General features: G+C 47.6%; 5 protein-coding genes across 5 annotated transcripts; 2 read left to right on the plus strand and 3 right to left on the minus strand.

Annotated features, from left to right (window-relative positions):
• Positions 1–205: 205 nt before the first annotated feature.
• On the minus strand, positions 206–7,691 carry GIQ15_05462 (uncharacterized protein; the record flags this gene model as incomplete). Its single annotated transcript, XM_033552879.1, has 5 exons — positions 206–667; positions 740–6,722; positions 6,785–6,969; positions 7,036–7,179; positions 7,239–7,691. The coding sequence occupies 5 exons, from the start codon at positions 7,689–7,691 to the stop codon at positions 206–208; spliced, it is 7,227 nt and encodes a 2,408-aa protein (XP_033404023.1).
• A 678-nt stretch (positions 7,692–8,369) lies between these two features.
• On the plus strand, positions 8,370–12,380 carry GIQ15_05463 (uncharacterized protein; the record flags this gene model as incomplete). The annotated part of the gene is made up of 5 exons (XM_033552880.1): positions 8,370–8,615; positions 8,744–10,937; positions 10,998–11,689; positions 11,747–11,993; positions 12,181–12,380. The coding sequence occupies 5 exons, from the start codon at positions 8,370–8,372 to the stop codon at positions 12,378–12,380; spliced, it is 3,579 nt and encodes a 1,192-aa protein (XP_033404024.1).
• A 1,173-nt stretch (positions 12,381–13,553) lies between these two features.
• GIQ15_05464 (multidrug resistant protein) lies at positions 13,554–15,349 on the minus strand (the record flags this gene model as incomplete). Its single annotated transcript, XM_033552881.1, has 4 exons — positions 13,554–13,813; positions 13,879–14,210; positions 14,270–14,873; positions 14,935–15,349. The coding sequence occupies 4 exons, from the start codon at positions 15,347–15,349 to the stop codon at positions 13,554–13,556; spliced, it is 1,611 nt and encodes a 536-aa protein (XP_033404025.1).
• A 1,301-nt stretch (positions 15,350–16,650) lies between these two features.
• On the plus strand, positions 16,651–20,748 carry GIQ15_05465 (phosphoribosylformylglycinamidine synthase; the record flags this gene model as incomplete). The annotated part of the gene is made up of 1 exon (XM_033552882.1): positions 16,651–20,748. The coding sequence occupies one exon, from the start codon at positions 16,651–16,653 to the stop codon at positions 20,746–20,748; it is 4,098 nt and encodes a 1,365-aa protein (XP_033404026.1).
• Positions 20,749–21,021: 273 nt separating this feature from the next.
• GIQ15_05466 (uncharacterized protein) lies at positions 21,022–23,718 on the minus strand (the record flags this gene model as incomplete). The annotated part of the gene is made up of 2 exons (XM_033552883.1): positions 21,022–23,583; positions 23,647–23,718. 2 exons carry the CDS (start codon positions 23,716–23,718, stop codon positions 21,022–21,024), a joined length of 2,634 nt encoding a protein of 877 aa, XP_033404027.1.
• Between the last annotated feature and the right edge of the window lie 213 nt (positions 23,719–23,931).

Consider the following 23,931-nt stretch of genomic DNA (forward strand, 5'->3'; position numbering starts at 1 on the left):
TCATACAACCAGAAATCAACAAAGAAACCAGGCTATCGTCCACCTAAAACCTATACAGATTTGCAAGTCCTAATAATCCCACGTACTCCATCCAGGATATCCATCGGAACAAAATAAATTGGGCCAGGGAAATGCAAACAGCACTCGATACCCCGATCTGCACCATATTATCCATGCAACAAAGCAAACGCGGCAGTATGAGGTCTTACAAGAACCCCTTGCTTGTGCTCATCTTCCGCTGAGGAACCTCAATCCCAGATCCGATATATACTCCGCTTCCTCGACGGCTGAACCTGTCGCCCATCTCGCTCACTCCTCCGTATGCTGGCCCTTTCCCGGCTACACTACCTCGCTCCATTCGTAGAGCCTTCCAGCCTTCTAGCTCTCGCTCCAGTCGGAGAGACTTTTCGCGCTCCTCACGCAGTTCACGATCAGCACGACGAGCCTGAAGTTGATTTTCGGAATCGCTGGTTTGAAGTTCTTCAATGGTTTGGAGAAGACGTTCGATCCTGTCGCGAGACTTTCCGATGTCCTCAGTGAGTTGATTGTTCATCTTGTCTCGTCTCTCGATCTGCGTTTGGAGGTCTTTAACAGTTCTATCGACATTACGAACAGACCTCTGCTCAGCATTCCGCTTTGACTCTTGGTCGTCTAGCTGAGTTTCAAGCTAAAATTGGGAAAAAGAAACAGATTAGAAAATGACCATTGTATAGAGAGAGTTAGGATGAATTCGACATACCTCCTGGATTCGTTTATTTAGGAACCTGACATCTTGGCTAGAAGACGAATATCCCTTAGTTTCAAGGTCAACACATCGCAACTGGGCCTCTTTGAACTGTTTCTCCAATGCAACCTTGTCCTTGAACAGTTGGGCAGTCGACTCTCGTTGAGCTACAATTTCCTTTTGAACCTCGGTCGCTAGAGCTTCTGCTCTCCTCATCTTGCCAACCGCAGCGGATGCGAGATCCTCTTGCTGGGCAAGCTGGGCTTTTAGGTCGAGAATCTCACGGTCCATCCCAGCGGCATTCCGCATTGGACTTTCGCCCTTAGCAAGATCCTCTAGGCGGTCTCCCGCTTCAGCAAGCCTGGACTCGAGACCTCGCTTTTCCTTGAGAAGCATATCACGTTCGGCTGAGATGTCATCCACGGAAGTACGAAGGGTGCGGACTTGAGTTAACAAAGTAACAACCTTGCCTTGAGCTTCGTTATGGGCCTTGACAGCGTCGTCTCGGGATGCTGAAATGTCTTGCAGAGTCATCTCTATCCTGGATTTCTCCTTGGACCAGGTCGAGCTATTTAGGACCTCATCATCCCACTTGGATCGTAGCTCTTCAAGCTCCTCCTTGAGGCGAGTGTTTTCTCCTCGAATATGGAGTACATTTTCACGCTCTATTTCAAGCTCGTTTGTAAGTGTTGAGAATTCCATTTGGTATTTCTTCCTGGTTTGCTCCATCGAAGCCTCCTTGTCCTCGATATCCATGGCTCGCTGGCTACGGTAATCCTCGAGCTCGTTTTGAAGGCGCCTCTTTGCCTGTAGCGCCGCATCAAGGTCGGCAGAAAGATCTTCGATCCTTTCTTCTTGGGATTGTGTTTGTCGCTGCAAGTCTTCAATGAGGTTATCTGTTTGTTTCCGTTCAGACATGATATTAGCGCAAGTGTCTTCAGCCTCTTTGGCTTGCGATTTGGCAAATTGTTCGGCGCGGGTAGCTTTCAAAACTGCTATCTCCGCTTGCTCCAATTTGCTGAAATATTCGTTTGCACGGCTCTTGTAGAGACTCAAGCTAGAGGCGACGTCAACAGCCTTGGAGGTTTCGGCATCCAGGCGTATTTGAAGATCAGAGAACTCCTGGAGTAATTGGCTGCGGCTGGCCGCGTCCTGTTCCCGTGCAACCTGCAGCTCTTGAAGCTCAGATCTTGTGTCTCGTAACTCTACCTCCATAGCAGCCCTTGCGTGCCTGAGTTTCTCGAACTCGCCTTTAGCCTCGGTGAGATCTGACAAGGCCGCCTTGTGAACCTGAAGGAGGGACCTTCGCGATTGCTCCTGAGAGCTGAGAAGGTCGTAGAGCTCTTCATGTGATTTTGCCTGGACATCACGAAGGCTTAACTCGCCGGATTGAATATTCTTTTCCAGCGCGGAAACTTTCTTAGCGGAATCATCGAGCTTTTCATGGAGGCGGCCATTTTCACGTTCAAGTATCTGCATCCGCCGGATAGATGGACTTTCATCCTGCCACATATCTCGAACCGGAGTGGACCTACCAACCTGACTCTGAAGGTGGCGGTTATGCATCTCAGAGAGCTGCAACTGATTTTGGAGGCTCTCTATTTCTGCAGCATGATCCATTCGCTTCTGATATGCTACAGTATCGACAGTTCGATCTGATCGGCCTGAATCACCAGCACCATCGATAAGATTGTTGTATCGACGATTGGGTGTTGAAGGATTAGAATAACGCTTGTTGGGCTCTGAATTCTTTCGGAAATGTGAAGGGGATCTAGTGTTGGCCACTTGATTTTGATCAATCTCCTCGAGTAGAGCACGCTTTGACGTAGAGTAACGAGCATCAAGCTCATTCATCTCGTCTGCATGCCGGCGACGCATTTCGTTGAGTTGATTTTCTGCTCGAGAACGCTTTTCCTCGCTGATTCGAAGCTCATTGTGAGCGGCCTCCAACAGAGCAGCCATGTCAACCTTTTTAGACAAATCAGGCTTGACTGTTTCCCATGATTTTGGGGCAGGTGATGGGTCAGAGTCAAATACTTTATGCAGCAGGATTAGCTGTCGATGGCAGTCTTCGAGCTCTGCGTTTGTTTGGTCCATTGAGGCCTGAAGCTTTCTTGTGTTAGCTTGCGCTTGAGCTTTTAGTTGTCGTTCCGTCTCAAGATTCCTGTTTGCTTCAGCTAACTGTAACTGAGCTGCGGCAGCAGACTTCTCTGCATTTCGACTAGCTTTATGCTCGCGTGCCATCTCGTGATTCAAATCCTCAGCACTCAAGGCGAGCTTTTCCTTTTGTTTCTCAAGTGAATTTATTGATAGCTGGGCGTCTCCGAGTTGGCGTGTCAGTAGCTTGTTTGCCTCGTCAAGCCGTGATTTTTCTGTTTGGAGTTGCGCCAACCTGGCCCGTTGAGTATCACCAACCCTTGAGTTAGAGCGTGCGATGTCTAGATTCTTTTGCTGGACCTTATTCAAAAGTGCTCGATTATCGTTTTCAGAAGCCGCAAGACGGCCCTTGACAGTCACCAATTCCCTCTCCAACCGCTCCTTATGCTGGTCATGATGGGTACGGAAATTTTCAGACTCCGCAATCAAATTGCTCAGGTTTTGAACTTGAGAGCTTAAACGGGCGTGTCCAGCTTCGGCGTTGGCGAGGGCCTTGGATTTCTCGTTAAGCTCAGTCTGAAGTTTGGCTAGCCTTTCAGTTGATTGAGCAGTCATTTTATTTGCAAGGGAGGTTTCGGCATTCAGGCGAGCTTCCTCGATCTTTGTTATTCGTTCCCTGAGTTTGATAACTTCTGCTTGAAGTTGCTTTCGGGACTCTTCTGCAGCGGCTCGTGCTTCCTTTGCCCTCCGCAGAGTATCCTGTTGGATATACATTTCCTTCTCGATAGTGATCTTGGAATCATTTAGAGCCTCAAATTCTTCTTTCAGCTGTGCAAACTTGTGTTCTGAAAGCATTTGCACATCGTCTCTTGATTGTTGAACTCGACTGAGCTCCGCCTGTGTTTGATAAAGTTGAGCCTTGAGATCTTGAACTTGTTTGTCTAGCATTTTCCGGCCTTGGGCTGACTCTGCGTCTTCAGATAGCTTTTCTTCAAGGAGCTTTCTGGCATCTGCAGCTTCACGCTCGAAGTTAACCTTTTCAAGCTTCGTGGTGTCTATCTCGGCCTGTAGGTCACGAATTCTTCGCTGCATATCATCGTGTCGATCAGATAGGCCTCTCTTTTCTGTTTCGAGGCTTCGCTTCTCGAACTCATGCTTCTTCAAGTCAGCTTTAAGAACTGCAACTTCGCCTTCTTTGCGTCGTACTAGTTCTTCATAGCCAGTTGACGTTGAGGACAGATCTGTTATCTGCTTCTGGATTTCGCGATTTTGATCCAAAAGTTCTTTGATCTGCTTTTTAGATGAGTGAAGCTCTTTCGTAGTGTTCGCTAACTCAAGGTCAAGCTGTTGGTCAGATGTCAAAAGCTTCGCTTCCAGGTCCTGAAGCTTCCTGTCCTTTAAGCTTAAATGGCTGTTGAGCGTTCTGACCTCCTGGTTCAGATTCTCGATTTTATCATCGTATTTCTCGTGAGCAGCTTCAACTGATTTTAACTGCTTCTCCATGTCTGAAATACGGTCCTGCAGCTCCTTCTTTTCACCCTCAAGCCTCTCCATTATTTGTGCTGCTTGCTCGAGCTGGCCCCTGCGAAGGTCCAGCTCATGCTCTACCTTCTTCTTAGCGGCGATCAGTTCGTCTAATTGATCTTCCAGGCTCTCTTGATCAGCAATTGCTCCAGCTAGCTTCTCGCTGAGTTCAACTTCCCGAAGCTGTAGCCGTTTGAATATTTCCTCTTTGTCTAATGCAAGAGAACGCTCGCTTTCTAAAGTTTTCCTGACTCGCTGCATCTCGGCTTCCACCTTCCGCCGCTCTTCTTCTATCCTCTGCCGATCAGATAGATCTTGCTGAACTTTTGCTTCAAGCTGCTGGATCTTCTCGTCTCGCTTTTTAACCTCGCCTGCAGTACGAGTTTCCCCAAGCAGCGGTTTCATGGTCGCAAAAAGCCTCCACCACGGCGATGACTTGAGGTTGAGATAAAGGTGGAAGTTCCGCTGGATGATCCGTGTAGCTTCCGCACGGTATAATCGCTTGTTGGCAATATGTCTTTGAACAAATCCACGGGCTACAGATTGGAATCGTTTCATGATCTCACGGATGAGGGTATCGCGTTGTTCTTCCAACTCTGCCAATACTCCGGCCCTGAAGAAGATCTTTGATAATCCCACTCTGAAGAGAGACTTGTCTAGGCCTAGCTTTTCCACCATATAAGTGACAGCCATCTGCCCATCCAAATAACCTTTGGGCATGCCACGACAGAGTACTTCGTATCTCTGACGGAATTCGTTGAAAGTTAAGCGATTGGGAAAGCCGGTTCGAGCAATTCGAATGCCTTCCAGGACACCGTTGCATCGTAGCTGGTCCAAGACAAGTGGCCCATTGAAAAGTTTTGGCCGCTTCTTGTTATTTGGCAAAATACAACGGACGAAATGGGGATGGGTTGAATGAAGCTGTGCCATCAGACTTGAAAGTTGTTCTTTATGCCTCTGCGCAACGGTTCGGAACAGACCCTTCTTCACAACACTTCTAGTCCCATTGGATACATCATCGGCATAATCGGTAAATAGGTTGGCAACGTGCGGATCGTTAGAATTGGATAACAGCCGAGTTACGTTGTCATTGAGGGGGTCCTTGTTTTTCTCCAGCCAATTTTCCGTGTTATATTCCACCTCTGCTGCATAATGGGTGAGAATAAAGCCTTGGTTTAGACGCGACGCGTGGTACTTCGGAGATTTGCGATCCCACAACGAATGAAGTTTCTCAGTAAATGTTTTGTCTGTCGCCTTTGGCATCACTGAATCCTCGTCAAGACAAGAAAAGATACCAATAGGGTTGGATAATTCAATGAGGTCGATTGTTGGCTGGAGATCCTTGCCGAAATCAATGAACTGCCATTCGATTTGCTCCCGGGAGTATTCCTCCTGTTCTAAAACGAACATATGGTGGTTGAAGAATTGCTGTAGCTTTTCATTGGTGTAATTGATGCAGAGTTGTTCGAAGCTGTTTGTGCCAAATATTTCGAATCCTGCAATATCAAGGACACCAATGAAGTGACTCTCCTCAGTGACAATTCTGCTACGGTCCAGTTGGTTGTTAATTCTGTTGACCAGGTCTCCGAATCCGCGTTCATAGATACCCTTTGCCAAAGAATCAATTGCGAAGCGGACTTGTTCGGGTGTCTGTACCTTTTCCACCCATTCTCGTCCAGCTTTCACACGGGGGTGTAGTAAACCTTTAACAAAGGGTTCGACAGGTACACCTAAAAGATAACAGGCATGTTTGACGCTTTCGGTATCATCTTGTGTGAGCCTAGCTTGATCCGCGCGTAAGCTCTCCTTTCCAACGGTGATGTTCCCTAAATGTAACACAGCAGCTACTGTTCGCAGTATCGCTAGCTGATCGTCCTCCCCAAACTTCATGGTATCAAAAGCTTCAATAAGGGAGTCCCACTCGTCTCCGTCGGATACACCAGCTATAGTGTCATTCCCGTCTCTTGTGTATGCGAAATCTTGGATATCCAGGTTTGAGAGCCGTAGGCGGTCTCGTAGTGCCTTGCCAGCTCCGTGAAGCAACTGGTAAAAGATGTGGTAACTCCTTTCTTGAGCATTAAGCTTGACAACTCTAGATTTCTCAAGGAGATACCAATCAATGAAAGCTCCACAGATTTGACCTGTCCGAGAGAATTCAATACGAATAAACTTTCCGAATCGCGAGGAGTTGTTGTTTCGTACAGTTTGCGCATTCCCGAACGCCTCAAGGATCGGATTCGCCCTTAATATTTGCTGTGAAAGGTCCCCTAGTTGCTTGGAAGATAGGTTTCCGTGGCTAGCATCACCAGGAGCAACGGCCGCTAAATACTGAATAACCTTCTTGGTGTTTTCCGTCTTTCCAGCACCAGATTCACCACTATAGTTCCAGATATGAGCAACGAAAATAGAGTATTATGAGGGAACAAAGGTCGAACTCACGTCACAAGAATACTCTGGTTCTCTCCTTCGTCCACAAGATTGCGGAAAGCCTCATCTGCCATTGCAAATATGTGCGGCCGTGTTTCCTCTCGGGTTCGGCCTTTGTACAATTTGACATACTCATTTGAATATATAGGCAGCGGGCAGTAAGGATTTACGGTCACCAAGAATAACCCAGAATAGGTCTATATGTCTAGTCAGTAACTCATCCTAGCCCACACTCCAAGGGGGCCAAATGAAGTAAAGCATACGTATATCAAGTCCGATTTGTATCGAGTGTGCAAGTTATGCACTACTGAGCCTTCGTTTAAATGAGTGAGCTCGGCCATATCGTCTGCCTTGTCGAACTTCGGCGGGTTGACCTTGTCGACATTCTCGGGGTTGATTTCCACCTGCTGTAATGCTGATTGTCAGAATACCATTTTCTAAAGAATGGTCGTGCTTGTAAACTCACGCGGCCATCATCGCACTGTACAACCAAGAGGCCATCCTCAGTCTCTCGAACTACAGCTCCACGGATAAACGCTTTCTCGGGGTCCTTCAACCACACGTATCGCTTTCCAGAAAAGTCATTATCACCCTCTTCACCTCTTATCTGATCCGCACCTCTCCGTAACTCTTCCGATTTTATAAACTGCGGAGCAAACGTGTTGGAGGTTTCGGAGGGGTGTCGTGCTGAATTAGATCGTTGCCTATTTACGCCATTTGTAGAGGTAGGATTCAATGGCGTCAGGGACGAGTTCCGTGAGTGTCCCGTAACGTATGTCTGTACAGGGGAGGTAAATGTGACCGACTTGGGCCGGCCTGACACTCTGGCGGAGGAATCTGGAGGCGCTGGAGATGGAGAGGGAGAGCTGCGGGAAAATGGATTGTTTCGTTTCGTGGTGCTATTATATGAGGGATGCATAGTTTCAGGCGGTAAAGAGGAGCGATTAACTAGGATCAGGTCGTGGAATAGGCGTTAATTCATGAGATATAGTCCTGACGGCGAAACGGGAGGAGCCTAGGCATAAGGGTCATGGAGCGGTAACGGAAAAGTGTTAAACGAAAAAACAAATATTTCCAAGGTCGAGAAGGAGTACAGCAGGGGAATTCATCACACGTCAAGGGTGGTCGGCCTTCAATAATAGTAACCTGGTATGGGCGTTCGCGATGAACCAAACGCCGCCTTTATCTCAATTATCACCAACTTTAAGCGTTGTTTGTTTACATCCTTCCTAACCAGGACTAGCTCAAGGACCGTGCTTGGCGCGAGCGCTTATAATCACGTGATGACTATTTTGGGCCAAGAAGATCGATCTTTTTTCCAACTTCAAAATATCAAATTAAACAGAGACAACGGACTGGATATCGAACATTTCGTTCACCCTCAAGACTCAAGACGGCTGATGTTATCTATCTTGATCCTCTGACGCGTATCCGTTTGGTTTCTCTTTTTAATTACCGCGGCGGTTTGATACGGGTGGCACCTCTCCTTTTTTTTACACCGACTTCTTTCACATCCCGTTCACATGCCTCAGTATCAATCCGTGTACAGCATAGACACAGTCGCGTTTATTCCTGACCTGCCAGTGCGCAGCTAAGAATGCTTTCAACCGCTACATCAGGAAATATGTCCGGATATCCGCCAGCTCCATCGTATGGGGGTGCCGACCCCCGTTGGCCTGCTAACCAACAAGCAGGTTACGACCCGAATATGCCCTATCCCCCATATAATATGAATCCACCATATGTTCCTCCTCGAGACCCTCACACCATGTATGGTGCACATGCGGGAGCTCCTTACATGAACCCTGGGGCTCACCCGTTCACCCCGAATAATATTCCGAATGTAGGTTATCTACCTGCAGGAGATGCGCGCTATTTACATCCACAACCTCCATATACATTTCCTCAAAATATACCGGTAGGCCTTGTTTTCATATCCCCTTTATACTCGTAATCTCACACCCAGACCAGAATCCTCCTCCACCAGCTACGTACCACCAACCAATCGAGGAAGCAGAGCAGTTATCAGACGCGATGGACGTCGACGCAAGGGAAGAGGGCGAGTTGAGCAGCTGTGGAGGGGATGTTGAACGACGGAGCTTTAATTCCGATAATCGGTCCTCTCATCGACATGAACGACATGAGCCCCATGCTCAATCCTCGAGCGGCCTGAGACAGGGTGATGCCAGTACGGACCTTGAAGCGAATGGAGCTCAATCTACGGGAACAGGCATTCTCACAGGATCACAGGAGAAACCTGACATCCCAGAAAAGGGCCCTTCCGCAAAAGACGATGTTCACACGAGCTCCCTGGCGGGGAAGTCTCCTTCGCAACTGAAAGTCCTTGCGCAAGGAGCGCTATTAAATCTTGCACCACACAAGATTCGATATAACGAACTCGTTCAAGAAGGCATTGATGCAGCAGTATTGAAGTCCTTGTATGATGAAATCGGGATAAAAATCATGGCGGAGCCCGACAACAAAGCAGTCTTAGCTCACACAACCTCTAATGAAGCTTCACCCGTGGCACAGAAGACCTCGCAGGCCGTAGGTCTAAACACCCCCAACGGCGCATCTTCAGGGCAGGGTAAACCGACAGCACCCGCCAGGGAAGAGCAAGCGGCAACAGCGAAGCAAAATAATGAAGTCACTTCTGCTAACTCTAATAAGCCGATGGAACGCAAAGATGTTATTGCCCGCATGTTGGCAGCGAAGGCTGCAAAAGCTCCAGCTCCCGCAGGAACCCCAAGCCAAAGCGCTAGCTCCCAGCCAACTAAGATGGCAATTCGGCCGCTTAATGAAAGCACTACCCAACCAGCACAAAGTACGCCACTAAGCACGGCGCAAAGCACGGCACAAAACACGCGTGATGAAGTTCGCACAAAAGAAAAGAACAAAGCCCAAACGGAATTGGCTAGGCAGCGAATGGAACAACTTAAGAAAGTTGGACTCGGGAAAACTAATACTCAAATTCCTGGCCTCGTTTCGACTCCTCCAGCAATAGCAAACATGGATAGTTCTGTCCCTACGGCCTCTCAGGAACCATCATCCCTCCCTCATCCCTTACCCGATCGTCCTCCACTGCCAGGCAACGCAGCCTCAACCCGCATTCCAGGACTAATCATGACAAACTCTGAGTCGAGCAAGGTCGATGAGCCCACTACGAACGATCAAACCCAGAATGAGAAAAAGGAAGTCACCGAACCCTCCTCTCGTATGCCTCGGAAACGCCCTAGAGCTTCAGATTTTACCGATGACCTTGACGATACACCGGCAAGAAAATACTCCGGAGTAGGGCACCGTTCGACCAGTGCTGAACAGAGAGTCATTATTGATATCAGTGACGACGAGGCCATGTATGGCCTAGATGACGACGAGGCTGGGGGAATGACCGATGCCACGAATTTGTCGCGCGTTACTAGCTCCTCTACGAAACCAACAATACGAGAACTACCCCCTTTGCCTGATTTTCCGCCCCGGAATTATGGTTCTCATCGGTCCACCCCTGTTACGGTATCAAGTACTCCTCCAAAGCCAACCAATGGTCTACTTCAGAAAAATATGGAGATACTGGCCATGCGGCAAAGGATTGCAGAGTTAGAGGCCCGACGGGGTAAGAAGCAAACAACGGCTCAAAACCGAAATGCCGAATCTTCGAATGAATCGGGTGCCACTCAATCAGACGATGCACAACAAGAAGCTGAGAACTCGTCTTCTGAACTGGAAAATGCCCGGAAGACGTTGAAACAAACCGTTGAGCGAGCCTTGAGCGAAGCTAATGAGCCTACCACGAGTGCCTCGACGGTGTCCATCCCTGTAACAAGCTCATTAATCAATCCCCCCAGTCTATCACCAGCACCATCTTCTCAGGCTATTTCTCACCCTAATTCTCGCCGAGCTGAAGAATTAAGGCTAAAAGCGCTCCGCAGAAAGGAAATTGAGTCTGGGCTTCCACTTCTCGACGCTGAGTTGCTAAAAACCGAACAGAAATTAGCCGAATTCCGTGAACAAGAGAGGAAATTACTTGAACAAATCGCCAAAGGGAGGGAAGGAAAACGCCGGTTGATTGAAGAGCTGGAAAGTTTAGGGATTGAGACTGAGGGGCTGTCTATGGCAGAGCTTAAGGAAATATCGAATGATATTGAGAGCACGGAAGACGGTTCAGGTAAGATATACATACCAACTCTTCCTACCATTCTAAATACTAATATCGTTTTTATTGTAGTAAATGAGCAAGAACCAGCTACAAAAACCACCATCGACCAGAATCAACAACACGAAATTACCCCTCCTAATGATGATAAAGGCAATGCTCCCGATACTAACGTCCCTGATGCAAGCGAGGAGGCTAGCTCCCCTGACCCTCATTCAGCACAGGCCGAAGGCGACGTTCATGATGCAAGCAACTCACAGGATGAGATCATGCAGGGAACATCGTCTGCCGAAACACACGAGCTCCGTGAAGGGTCCTATTCAAGCTCCGCCATGGATGAATCTATGGGAAGTTCTGAGGATGAATCAGAGGATGAACCCGCCTCAGTGGCTAAATCGCTATCACTCGCTAGTACTGGCAACGAAGCAGCAACGACCACCAGGGACCCTTCTCCCCACCACGTAGAAGTCAACGCCTCGCAGAATGACGCCTGTGTAACAGGCACAACTTCTATATTACCAAACCAGGATGATGACGAATATTGCCCTACTCCGCGAGAGGCCTCGGTTTTATCTGACGGATATGAACCGCCGGAGCCAGACGTATCAATGGATGATGGATCGCTAGACAGCCCTCCATTCAGCCCGGCTCCTCCAGACCCAATAGAACAGATATCTATAGCGCCACCCGAAACCCGAGATACCCCGATGCTAACTCCTAGTAACCAAGAAGCAGCCACTACAACGGCACCGGAATCCCCCATGGTACAATATCTTCTCTTTTAACCCCAAAATGGTAGATTGCTAACCTAGAGCTCATAGAATGATGCCAATGCGCCTTCGCATCAACTCACTCATCGTTTCGACCCCTACCATAGTCCATTGAATATATTTAGGGCATACCGCTACCATCCTAATTTCACAGATCATGTAGAGGGTGGTTTCCGCTCCCTGACATACAGCCACAAAATTGACCCACATAAACCACTATGTGATCTTGAAATTACCGGTGGCGTTTGTGACGCCCCTTCCTGTGGCTTCCAACATTTTCGAGACATGAATCTGAGTGGTGCGTTGATGGGATTATCATCTTCAGATTCTGGCCGTTCCCATTTTTCCCCTACCGATACCCCTTTCTCTTCAGGCACTTGACCCTCCCAGATGATACCCTTCTTTCTCTCCACGCGTTTTTTAAATTATTCTTTTGGGGGATTAGAGTGACAGGCTGACAGTTAGGTGGCGTTAACGTTTCATAGATGATAAAATCCTCGTCGAAATGGGCTCATTGCGAGAAGGCAAAACTCCAGCTGAACGTGAAGAGTACGTGACTGGCCTCAGACAAATCATCAATGACATGCGACGTGATAAGGTGAAAGACTTCGCCATAGTTGCGCAGGAAATTGCTGCATATCGCAGACGCTTCCTTCAAGACCCCTCTCGAGTTTTAGCTCTGTAAGCCATTTCCACCCATAACCACACGACCAGACCGTAGGAGCAGAGTCAACAAAGCTATTGAAACCATTCTTCTTAAAGAAAGGTGAGATGCTCGACTAAAGATGCTGCGAGCCTTGGCCCATCCAACATATACCAAGAGATAGGGTTTTGTGTGAAGAATTTGTGACTTGGAAGAAGCAATAATTCCAGCCGCAATTTTTTTACATATCTTAAATCCTCGATTAATTTGGTTATCAAGCTGTTTTTGACAGCCACGTTTCCCTTCGACCTTTTCTTTTCATTACCAATTTTCCCCCATACCCCATTTTTGGTGAGCATAGCATTGCCCGAGAGCCTTGAGCACTTGAGGAGTAATGCGCGTTTGAGCTACGACAAACAATACGTTTATCTTCGGGCTAGCCTAGCACGAATTATATGGTTTCGCCATTTTAGCTTTTACAACATCGATATTTTTGTTTTATACCGAACAGGCAGGGGACTTACATATCGGTTCAGCAACATTCGGCGCCTTCGGATACATTGTTTAGTCTGGCACTCCCATACAATGGGATTCCAGCTGGAAAATGATGCATTTCAGAGGACATAGGTGTATAACAACAGGGAGGTTTTCTTGCTATTTATCATGGTGAAACAAAGAGAAAAAGAAGGGGTAGAAGGGGATATCGAAAGTACTATCTATCCTTTGGATATTTTTTCTTCCACATAGGATGGATGGAAATTTCGAAGGGATGGGACAAATAGGAAGGAGGACGAGCCCAAACGACACGTACCTGGCTACTCCCTGTGCTGCGCTGGTGCTTCGTATGAAGCTGTGGCTCCGTGGCACGATCGAATGACGCTTCTGACTGTAAAGCTTGTTATTCTCGCTGATATATACCCCTTTTATGACTTTGTAATTCTAGCTCCGGTGCGTCAATAATTAAACATTATTACTTTATCTTCTCATATTTAAAGGTGTATCATTCAATAAATTATGCTCTATACATGATCTAATAGCTAGTATTTCTATATATAGGTAGCCCAACTTTTAGAAAGCAAATGAAACGCTTCATAACTTGACGTTAACAGCCTCCGTTAGGAGTTCCCCATAACCTGTATAAGGACAAAAAGCGCTATTCTTCTATTATTCTGCTCGAAAGGTATTGAAAGCCATGTCGGAAATTTGCGGGTGGGACTATCTCTTCTCTGGCGTGTTTTCCTCGTCCTCGACGTATGCGTATCTGGAATGTCGACGAATTGCCTCCCCCTTGAAAAAGAATACAAAAGGAATTACGCAACAGGCCAGAGCAATAAATGCGATGAGTGAGCTAGCCCACTGGTCTCCTAACCTGGAATACATCTGGTTGGTGAAGAGAACTACCGCGGCACCCCACATCGAACGGAGGAATGTCTTAGCGGCCAGGGCAGAAGCAGCCTGGTGTTGGTAGGTATCAACTATTTCAAGAATCATGTTAGCAAGTTTTTGTCTTTTATACAACTCCTCCAATGGAACAACGTACCTAAATAGTTGTTGCAAGCGTTGTAAAGGAAGATGAAACCAAAGCCGACTGGGAAACCGCCTATGGCAGGACCGATCCAATGAACTTCGGAGTACGACGTCCAGGCGAAGATGAATATACCGATTGGGATGAGCCAGCAGGATATCATCATCGGGACAAGACGCATTTCCGCCGGAGGTTTGCCATTATATTTAGCAACAAGCGTTAAATAATGCTTGTTAACACTTGGAGCAAAAATAGCACTGCCTGCTACTCCTATAGCTAGGGGGATAAACATCAACCCCGTAATGCCAGATGAATAGCCCTTTCCTTCCTCATATACAATGGGATATCTAAGGAGTAAACTTGGTTAGCAGCGTTCTGATAGAATGTTTAAGTAGGGTGTACTTACGCAATGAAGAACATATACAAGAGCCCGTAGAGGACCGACATGTAAATCGAAAGAAAAAGGACGATCGGTTCCAGGAATAGAAGCTGGAATGGTCTGATCATGAATATGCGTAGTTTTTCTCCCATGGGCCGCGAGTCCAGGTCGGCTTCAGTAACATATGAAGGGTCGTTTTTCTCCTTTTGAAGTTTCTTGGCTCGTTTGGCGAGTAGGGTGGGTGTGTATGTTTCGGGAAGAGTAAAGGTGATTAGAAGGAATACAACGCTGGATAGAATCAACTGAATCCAGTATAGCCATCTCCAGCCCATAGCATCACTCAAGAAGCCTCCAACCAAGGGTCCGATCGCTGGACCTAGAAATGGAGCTGCACTGAACGCAGCCATTGGGACTCCTCGCTCCTCACTTCGCCATAGATCCGCCAAAGTACCTCCAACAAGTGTCATTGGGGCAGAGAATGCGATGCCGTCGATGGCGCGGCAGACTAGGAGCGTAGCAATGTTTTTTGAAACAGCACACGGTATTATGAATATGACGGCGATAAACAAGGTCGAAACATATACTGGCTTTCGACCAACCAATTCGGATGCCGGTGCAAATGCCATGGGGCCTATAAACGAATACCAAAGTCAACATATGACACTCTACAGAACTTCCAAATATATACGTACCAACACCAAAGCCGACAACAAACAAAGATATTGTTAGGAGGGTCACCTCCAGGGAAACATCAAACTCCTCGATAACACCCCCTAGATCAGCAGTTATGACACTGCTGCAAAAAGCAACCACAAAGCAGGTGAATGCCACCACCATGGTACAATACCATTTGTAGAGCTTGCTCCAGTTCTTCGGGTTCTCGGGGTCTCCGACTGTGAACGTGACGAGCTTATAATCCTCAATCTTCCCCGTCACATTAGATTTGACGGACTTGAGTATCTGTCCATTGGGCGTCTCTTCTGTGAACTCCTCAAAGTTCGCCGTTTCGTCCAGCTGGCGATATGGTAAATCTGTGGGCTCAACACCGGTAGGGACTGCTGCAGGATGATGCGAGTCCGATGACTGCGAACTGAATGACCTATCCATCTTGAAAATATTATCCAATGGATGGTGGAAGGAGTGTTGGAGGAAGGTTGGGTTATACAGTAAGGGGCCCTCGGACCAACCCAGGGGTATGGACACACATATATATAGCCATTGTACATACACCTCACGGCAAGTTTATGCCGATATCTGCATGGTTTTATCGCAAACCCGTGGTAGACTCATGACGGCCAAATGAAACTTTTCATCTAGAACCGTATATCAAATATTTTCAGGAACTCGGCAAACTTTCGGCCCATGCTGAGCTCTAAAATTAAGCTCTTTGGGCTAGATTTATATGGACAGATAACATCCATATAAATGATGCAATCGAGTGGGCCGTCCTGGGAGAAGGAACAATGCCCATTCGCTGAGCTATAAGTCTTCATCGGTGATAACAAACGGCTCCGCAGCTGAGTCGACGATCGTAGGTACACATATATGAAATGAATAACCGTGTATCCGGCTGGGCAAAATCTGGCACACCCCATCGGCTGATGCTATCCTTGTGAAGCATCTTCTCAAATTCAATAGTTTCTGTTTTTGAGCTGTTAGGTCGGGGTCAAGTTGAAGAAGATAGCAATCGCGGTTTGAAGGTACCTCACATATAATCTATTCATTGCTTGGGCGTCCATCCAGTCTCTATTCATCATCCTGTTTCTAGTTTCTATAGCTCGGACTCAACGATATAAGCCGAGATAGCATCCCTTTTGCTTGGTAAGGATTGATAAGGTCATAGAAAGAGCGAGGCCCGAACTATCCCCGGGCAGACCTTTTGGTCAAACTCGGAGAAAACTCGGTGTCTCGGGCCGATAGATTTTCCATATCATGTGACTGTATGCTGACTAATCATGGCACGGACGGGTATTAATATAATGCCGGAGGTCTATTAATCAGCAAGAAAAAGTATATGCAAACAGTACAAACGATCCAAACTAAACAAACATAATAATGAGTCATCCATCTGCCCCGCGCTTAACCCAATTTAGGGCTTATCAGTTCTTTATCATCATGTGACTTTCCCTAGGGCGCTGGAAGAAGTGGAGGAGAAAAAAAAAACTGTGACTACGAGGACGAAGAGAAGGAATTGCTTTCTTGACCCCAAAAGAAGAGGATGGATCCTATGGGGGACTGCTTTGTTATGCTCTGAGTATCGACGAATTGTGCATTCATTTTTGCCTAAGTAGTAATACCTTTAACTACTTTGATATCCATCCCAACTGGCCTACGTGGGGCAAGTATCTGGGGGCAACGCCGTTGATAGACCTAGCTGCAGCCGGAAAATTGTTTGATACATCTCCAAAATGGCTACTTCAGACTCACTATATCTGACCCTACCGGGCTCCGTTGCATTCTCGGATTTCCGATGTCGCGGCATAGCTGCAAGCACCAATGCTAAAGCCGTCCGGGCTCAGTGGGTTCATTACCTACACCTCGCGGAACCATTGCAAGGCAACCAGCCTACGGACTTGAAACAGCTCTTGCAATACGGAGATATATCAGATTCTCCGGGATCTTTTGCGGCCCAGGATGGCCGGTCAATTACCTACTATGTCAGCCCAAGAGTGGGCACCATTTCGCCATGGAGCTCTCAAGCTACCGGAATCGCTCATGTCTGTGGCTTTCAAAAGTGCCTCAAGCGGATAGAACGTGGACTCATGATATCCTGTCTCTTGGACGAAGGGGTTGACAGCCTGGACTCCGCGAGCCTTGATATTTTACACGATAGGATGACGCAAGTCATAAGCACCAGCGAGCCAGACCTTCAGGCTATGTTCGCCGAGAAGGCACCTGCTCCTTTGGAAGTTGTGTCTCTTACTGATGGAGAGAAGTCTCCGCGAGAGATTCTCCAAGAGGCAAACAAACGCCTCGGCTTGGCGTTGGATTCGTCAGAGATCGACTACCTTGTCGATGCTTATGCGGCGGGAGGACCCATCTCAAGAGCTCCTACGGATGTCGAATTGTTCATGTTTGCGCAGGTAAACTCCGAACATTGCCGTCACAAACAATTCAATGCGTCCTGGGTTATAGACGGAGAGGAAAAACCTAACACGCTTTTCGGTATGATTCGCAATACCCACAAACAACACCCCGAATATACAGTCAGTGCGTATAGCGACAACGCTGCAGTTCTAGAAGGAGAGGAAGCAGGTCACTGGGCTCCGGATCTAACTACAGGAGAATGGTTCCAGACAAAGGAGAAGGTCCATTTCGTTGCCAAAGTTGAAACTCATAACCACCCTACCGCCGTCTCGCCCTTCCCCGGCGCCGCCACTGGGTCTGGTGGTGAAATTCGAGACGAAGGATCAGTCGGCCAGGGATCACGACCAAAGGCGGGACTCTCTGGTTTCTGCGTCTCGGACTTGTTGATCCCCGAACACAGACAACCTTGGGAGCTTGACGTCGGAAGACCAAACCATATTGCCAGCAGTCTCGACATCATGCTAGAAGCACCTATTGGAAGTGCATCTTTCAACAACGAATTTGGTAGGCCGTGTACAGGTGGCTATTTCCGAACTCTCCTGACCAAGGTTGACCTTGGCAATGGGGAGTCTGAATTCAGGGGCTACCACAAACCTATTATGATTGCTGGAGGTGTCGGTACCGTCCGCCCTCAGCATGCCCTGAAAAATCCACATGCAGTTAAGCCAGGTTCCTACTTGATAGTACTGGGAGGGCCAGCTATGCTTATTGGGCTTGGAGGTGGTGCAGCTTCAAGTGTCGCCTCAGGGGAAGGCTCTGCGGATTTAGATTTTGCAAGTGTGCAGAGGGGGAATGCAGAGGTTCAGAGAAGAGCCCAGGAGGTTATCAATGCCTGTGTCGCTATGGGAGCAAACAACCCCATCAAGTTCATTCATGACGTTGGTGCTGGAGGGCTATCTAATGCGTTACCCGAGCTTATCCATGATGCAGGCCTAGGGGCTTCTTTCGAGCTTCGGGAAGTTGACAATGCCGATAAGGGAATGAGCCCCATGCAAATATGGTGCTGTGAAGCCCAGGAACGATATGTTTTGGCCGTATCTGAAGAGGGAATGGCCGATTTTGTAACAATCGCAAATCGTGAACGATGTGGATTTTCTGTCGTTGGTCGTGGACTCGGACAGCCGGATGAAAGTAGGAGACTTGTTCTTCTCGACAAAGACTCAAAGGAGTATCCAAAGCCAATCGACCTCCCTCTCTCAGTACTCTTTGGCAAACCGCCCAAATTGACGAGGACGGTTTCCTCAAGGCAACTCAGTCTCCCTGCATTTGATTCTAGTCTGAAGACATATCTTCCTACTCTACCAGATCAAGATTTGATGGGTGAGGCTGTGATGAGAGTTTTGCATCTTCCAGCTGTTGGATCTAAGTCCTTCCTTATCACCATCGGCGATAGGACCGTTGGTGCCCTCACAGCTAGAGATCAAATGGTCGGTCCCTGGCAGACTCCTGTATCGGATGTGTCCGTCACCGCCACCTCGTTACTTCTTGGGATGAAGACTGGGGAGGCTATGGCTATGGGAGAGAAACCCACTCTTGCCCTCATCTCCCCTGCAGCCTCGGCAAGGATGGCAGTTGCTGAATCGTTGATGAACATTGCCGCAGCAGACCTGCCTGAGAGGCTCAGTCGTGTCAGGCTTTCAGCAAACTGGATGTCTGCTACCAACCATCCAGGTGAAGGTGCGGCTATCTACGAAGCTGTTGAAGCCATCGGGTTGGACTTGTGCCCCAAGCTTGGAATAAGTATCCCTGTTGGAAAAGACTCCATGTCTATGAAAATGAAATGGAGCGACCAGGAAACAGGAAAATCTAAGGAGGTGACCGCACCTTTATCCCTTGTCATTTCTGCTTTCGCCCCAGTTCAGGATATTAAGAATACGTGGACTCCCACTTTGCGAAGCTTCGAAGAGGTTGGCGAGACTGTTCTAATGTTCGTTGACCTCTCATTTGGTCGTAAGAGCATGGGGGGCTCAGCCATAGCACAAGTTTTCGGACAGGTTGGAAACGATTGCCCCGATATTCGTGACGTGCAACTCTTCAAGGACTTCTTCGATGCCACCCAGTCACTTCAGGAAGCTGGAATTGTCCTCGCCTATCATGACCGCTCGGACGGTGGACTGTTTACAACCCTTGCAGAAATGATGTTCGCAGGAAGGTGTGGAGTCCAGGTCATGCTTGATGATATCTGTGCCAGCCCTAATGTGAAAGATGCAATTGAGACCCTGTTCAATGAGGAGCTGGGTGCCGTTTTCCAAGTGCGCAAGAGCCACGAAGGAGAATTCAGAAGTTGCTTTGCAACTTGCGGCCCCCCTCCAGGTTTGATCTTCAGAATCGGCCGTGTTGCGGAAAAGAAGAAGCAGAATCTGTCCATTTACCATGGATCCACCTTGATATACCGAGAAAGCCGAGGCCGCTTACAACAAGCTTGGTCCGAGACTTCATACCGCATGCAACGACTCCGAGACAACCCAGCTGCTGCTGACCAGGAGTTTGAAAATATTCTGGAGGATAATAATGCCGGACTATCGTACAACCTATCCTTCGACCCGAAGGATACTGCAATGCCATTGATGACGAGCCTTACGTCTCGCTTCTCGCCCTTTGCAACTCGGCCAAAGGTTGCAATTCTCCGTGAACAGGGAGTTAACAGCCAGGCAGAAATGGCATTTGCTTTCAATATGGCCGGATTCTCTGCTATCGATGTACACATGACCGATATACTTACGGGCAAGGTTTCGCTCTCTTCGTTTGTAGGTCTAGCCGCGTGCGGTGGTTTCTCATATGGAGATGTTCTGGGAGCAGGACGAGGATGGGCCAAATCAGTACTTCTTCACAAGCAGACACGAGAGGAATTCAAAGCATTCTTCGAGCGACCGGATACTTTCGCTCTTGGAGTTTGCAACGGTTGTCAATTCTTCGGCCGTCTTAAGGAACTTATTCCTGGTGCTGGAAAATGGCCTAGCTTCGAGCGGAACGCAAGTGCACAATATGAAGGACGTGTGTGTATGGTCCGTATATCAGAGCCAACTGACATTCCACCAACCGTTTTCTTCCATGATATGAATGGCTCTTCTCTACCCATTGCTGTTGCGCACGGAGAAGGCAGAGTATCGTTTGAAGATACCCCTGGTATGGATGGCAAGCAGCTCGTACAGAGCGGGCTTGTCCCAGCTCGTTATGTTGATAACACAAGCCTCGAGCCGACGATGCGATATCCCTTCAACCCTAACGGTAGCCCTGAAGCTATTGCTGGTGTACGTTCACCAGATGGAAGGGTTCTTGCTATCATGCCCCATCCGGAGCGAACCATTATGACCGGCATAGGAAGTTGGTTCCCTGGAGATAAAGCAATGAGCGAGGAATGGGGCAATGTTGGTCCATGGGGTCGGGTGTTCTTCAGCGCTAGACGATGGGTTGGTTGATCCCGCCTAAGTTATATCTCGAAGACTCGAAATAGAGGGATGAATAAAAACGAAAATTTCAAAACAAAAGATAACCACGCGGTTTTTTTCAACGGACTTTTGGGTCCGTTTTCCCAATAGCATATCCTTGTTTGTCTTGTTGAAAATTATGTACATAAGCTCAAGTTCTAACAAAAGTACTTTTATACAAACAGAGCATAAATGAGAGGATGAACCATTCGGCAAGTATTCTATTGGTCTTAAATTAGCAGCGTAATATCATTAATGTACTCATTAGCCCCATTCGAGGCTATCAGCTAAAATTTCCATACTCTGTGAGTAGTCGCCATGATCGACCCTCAGTCCAGCCTTGATGGACTCGCATAAGTTATCAAACTTCGATTTTACGTGCAAAACACGTCTGCGGTAGGACTCGTCATGGAAAGAAATGTTAGTGGCATTGCCAGCCTCAAACATAGATATTTCCATATCAGATTCGCTGTCACCAGACTCATCTTCAGATGATCTTTTGCCGGCAAGTCTTGCCAGGCGTACTGTGCTCAACGTCTGGTCGTTTTGATCTTGCTGGTACTCCAGGGTGCGGGCAACTTGTGTATCTGAGAAGGATATACATAAGTCCAGTAAAGATATCAACGCGCGGTGAATAGGCGCGAGGCCCTTGCTAAGGAGACACTGTGCCTCCAAGGACTTGATGTACGATTGATGTATCTCGATCATAGTATCGACGTCCGCCGATTCTTTGGCAGCTTTTACCATCTCTCGGGTCGAACGAGCAATGATCACCTCTGTAAAATGATGATAGAGAACATTCAAAAACCACAGCAAGCGATGTCGAACGCAAAAGCTTAGGACATGGTCAGCTCTCTCTTCTTCCTCGCCCAGGGATAGATGTGGCTTTGTAAACCAGCGCTTTTCCAGAATATATTTTCCTCTGCGGATTTGCATGAGTAATAACGAGATACGTTTGTAGATAAGAATAGATTCCTTAGTGACGATGTTTGCAACGGGCCAGGGTAATGTGTAATCAACGGATATAACCTTCAAAATTTGGACAGATCGATTATGCTTTTCAAACACGTCGAATGGTATTTTTGCTGACCGCCCAATCAGCCGTGTGACATCAATGCATGGCAAGGAGCTAAAAGCCTGTCGAAGGAGCTCTGTGACGAGGAACCGATCATTCCAAGACTGGCTGCCCCTATCGATTAAATCGAATAACCTGTAGTCCGTTGCAGAATATCTACCGTAGTCCTTGCCTAGATATAAGTACTCTAGAGCATCCAATGCCTGCCATAAGCCACACTTCTCATCAAGTTCTGATTTCAGCAGGGAAGACGCAAAGTTATGGTTGATATCAACAAGTCGATTGAAAGCTGCCTCCAGCTGACCAGCGAAGGGAAATAATGACAATGACTGGTCTGACGGACAGATATCCTCGTAGTGCAGAGACGGTGCATCGACTAAACTGGAAGTCATGGGGTCAACTCCAAGATGGCGTAGAAAGACTAGACTTTTTCCAGTCGTGAAAATCTTCCTAGATGAAGGGTGAAGGAATTTTGGTGCATAGAGACGCCCGGAGCGCTGATGTAAAATAAACCAGTCATGCCATAGCGTCCGCAGGTCATCGCGCGAGCTAGATGAAGCAGTGACGAAAAAGGCTGAGTTCTGGGTTAAATCCAACTCTCCCGTTACCATCCAACGTCGAATGGGTCTCGTGTAGCTTTCAAAACAAGTGAAAAAGAGCTTCGAGACGTCCCGATATTGACTATCTTCGCCAGTAGCTTGTTTTTCGCACACTAGGTCATATAACAAATCCAGACAACGGAAATTTTCATGACTAGGATTTTCATCTAGCTTTCTGACAAGGCTGGCAAGTTCAAGCAGCACTTGCACGCGTTTCTGGACCTTGAAGAGTAGATGCAGAAGACTGACGGAGAGGGGGGTAGGTTGGTAGAGGTAATGTGACTGTTCTTCGGAGAGGTATTTGTCGAAATCCGAGATCAATGTTTCCACTTCTTTCTGAAACGTTTGCATAAATGGCACTACCTGTGGGCGCTTCAAAAACGTCCTAAGGGCCTGGGTAGAGGAGCCTATACGACTGAATGACTTCGCCAACTCTTGAAATGCATCTCGTGACGTATGGCGCATGGAAGAGCTACGGTTGGCGACAACCTTGTCATTAGTCGTTAAGAATGTAGTCGTCGGTAGGCCGCGCAGCATAGATATGGCATCTTTGATGGTTTGAAGCTCGGTCAAGTATGAAATCTCAGCATCGCCTCTCTCTGTCCGAGCCTGAGATTCGATAATTGAAGCGATTAAAGTGTCGTCCTCCACGTCGATAAATAATTCATCAGGTGGATTAAACTCATCCAAGGGGATTGTTGAGCTATGTGGCACGATTTTTGGAATCGAAACATCGCTTGATGCTAACGATATGTCGTCGTCATCAGAAGACTCGGCGGCGTAATCAATATTATTCCATAGGCCCTCTGGCTCCGTAGTTTCTGGATCATCGAGATCAGCCCATGTTAAGACCTTGGGTGCTTTTGGTTGTAAAAAGCCTTCCGCCTTCTTTGGGTCCGAGAGAGTGGCAGGGTTATCTGAGAGCTGCAGCAGAAGGGAAAGAATGTCAGGGGCCAAATTGAAACGTATTTGGCCCAGTTCTTCTAATCTTTGGTGTAGTGCATCTGCCAACTCATCGTTTCCGACGACCTGAAACTTCTCTACTAGACCATCAAGACTTTTCGTAACTTGAAATTTATCCGTTCTCATAGAAGAGTCATCCTTGATTTTCTTCTCGATGCCCGCTTTCAACGTTTTGTAAGAAGGCAAGTTCTACTATTGAGTTAGAATTGTAAATGTATCATAGTGAACGTATGTAAAAAAAAAGCATGTCACCTTATTTGAGGTCTTTGCGACAGCAGCTATCAACTCATCTATCAAGGCACCCGTTCGCAGTGAGATAGGCATTGTCATAGATATAGAGATCTATTGGACCCAACATTACGGAGAGAATTGAAAGTATAGACACGATCAGTATAAAAGGAAATGGAGATGTAACCCTTTCAGCTACCGACGGATCATCTCCTTGTAACTGACAGCCCCAGCAGGCTTGCTCTCCTCTGTATCTTGTGCTTCACACTTGAGTCGCGATCGTTTCTCAATTATCGCAACAGCGACGCG

This window comes from Arthroderma uncinatum (genome assembly GCF_011692745.1).
Source record: "Arthroderma uncinatum strain CBS 119779 chromosome Unknown scaffold4, whole genome shotgun sequence".
Lineage (NCBI taxonomy): Eukaryota > Fungi > Ascomycota > Eurotiomycetes > Onygenales > Arthrodermataceae > Arthroderma > Arthroderma uncinatum.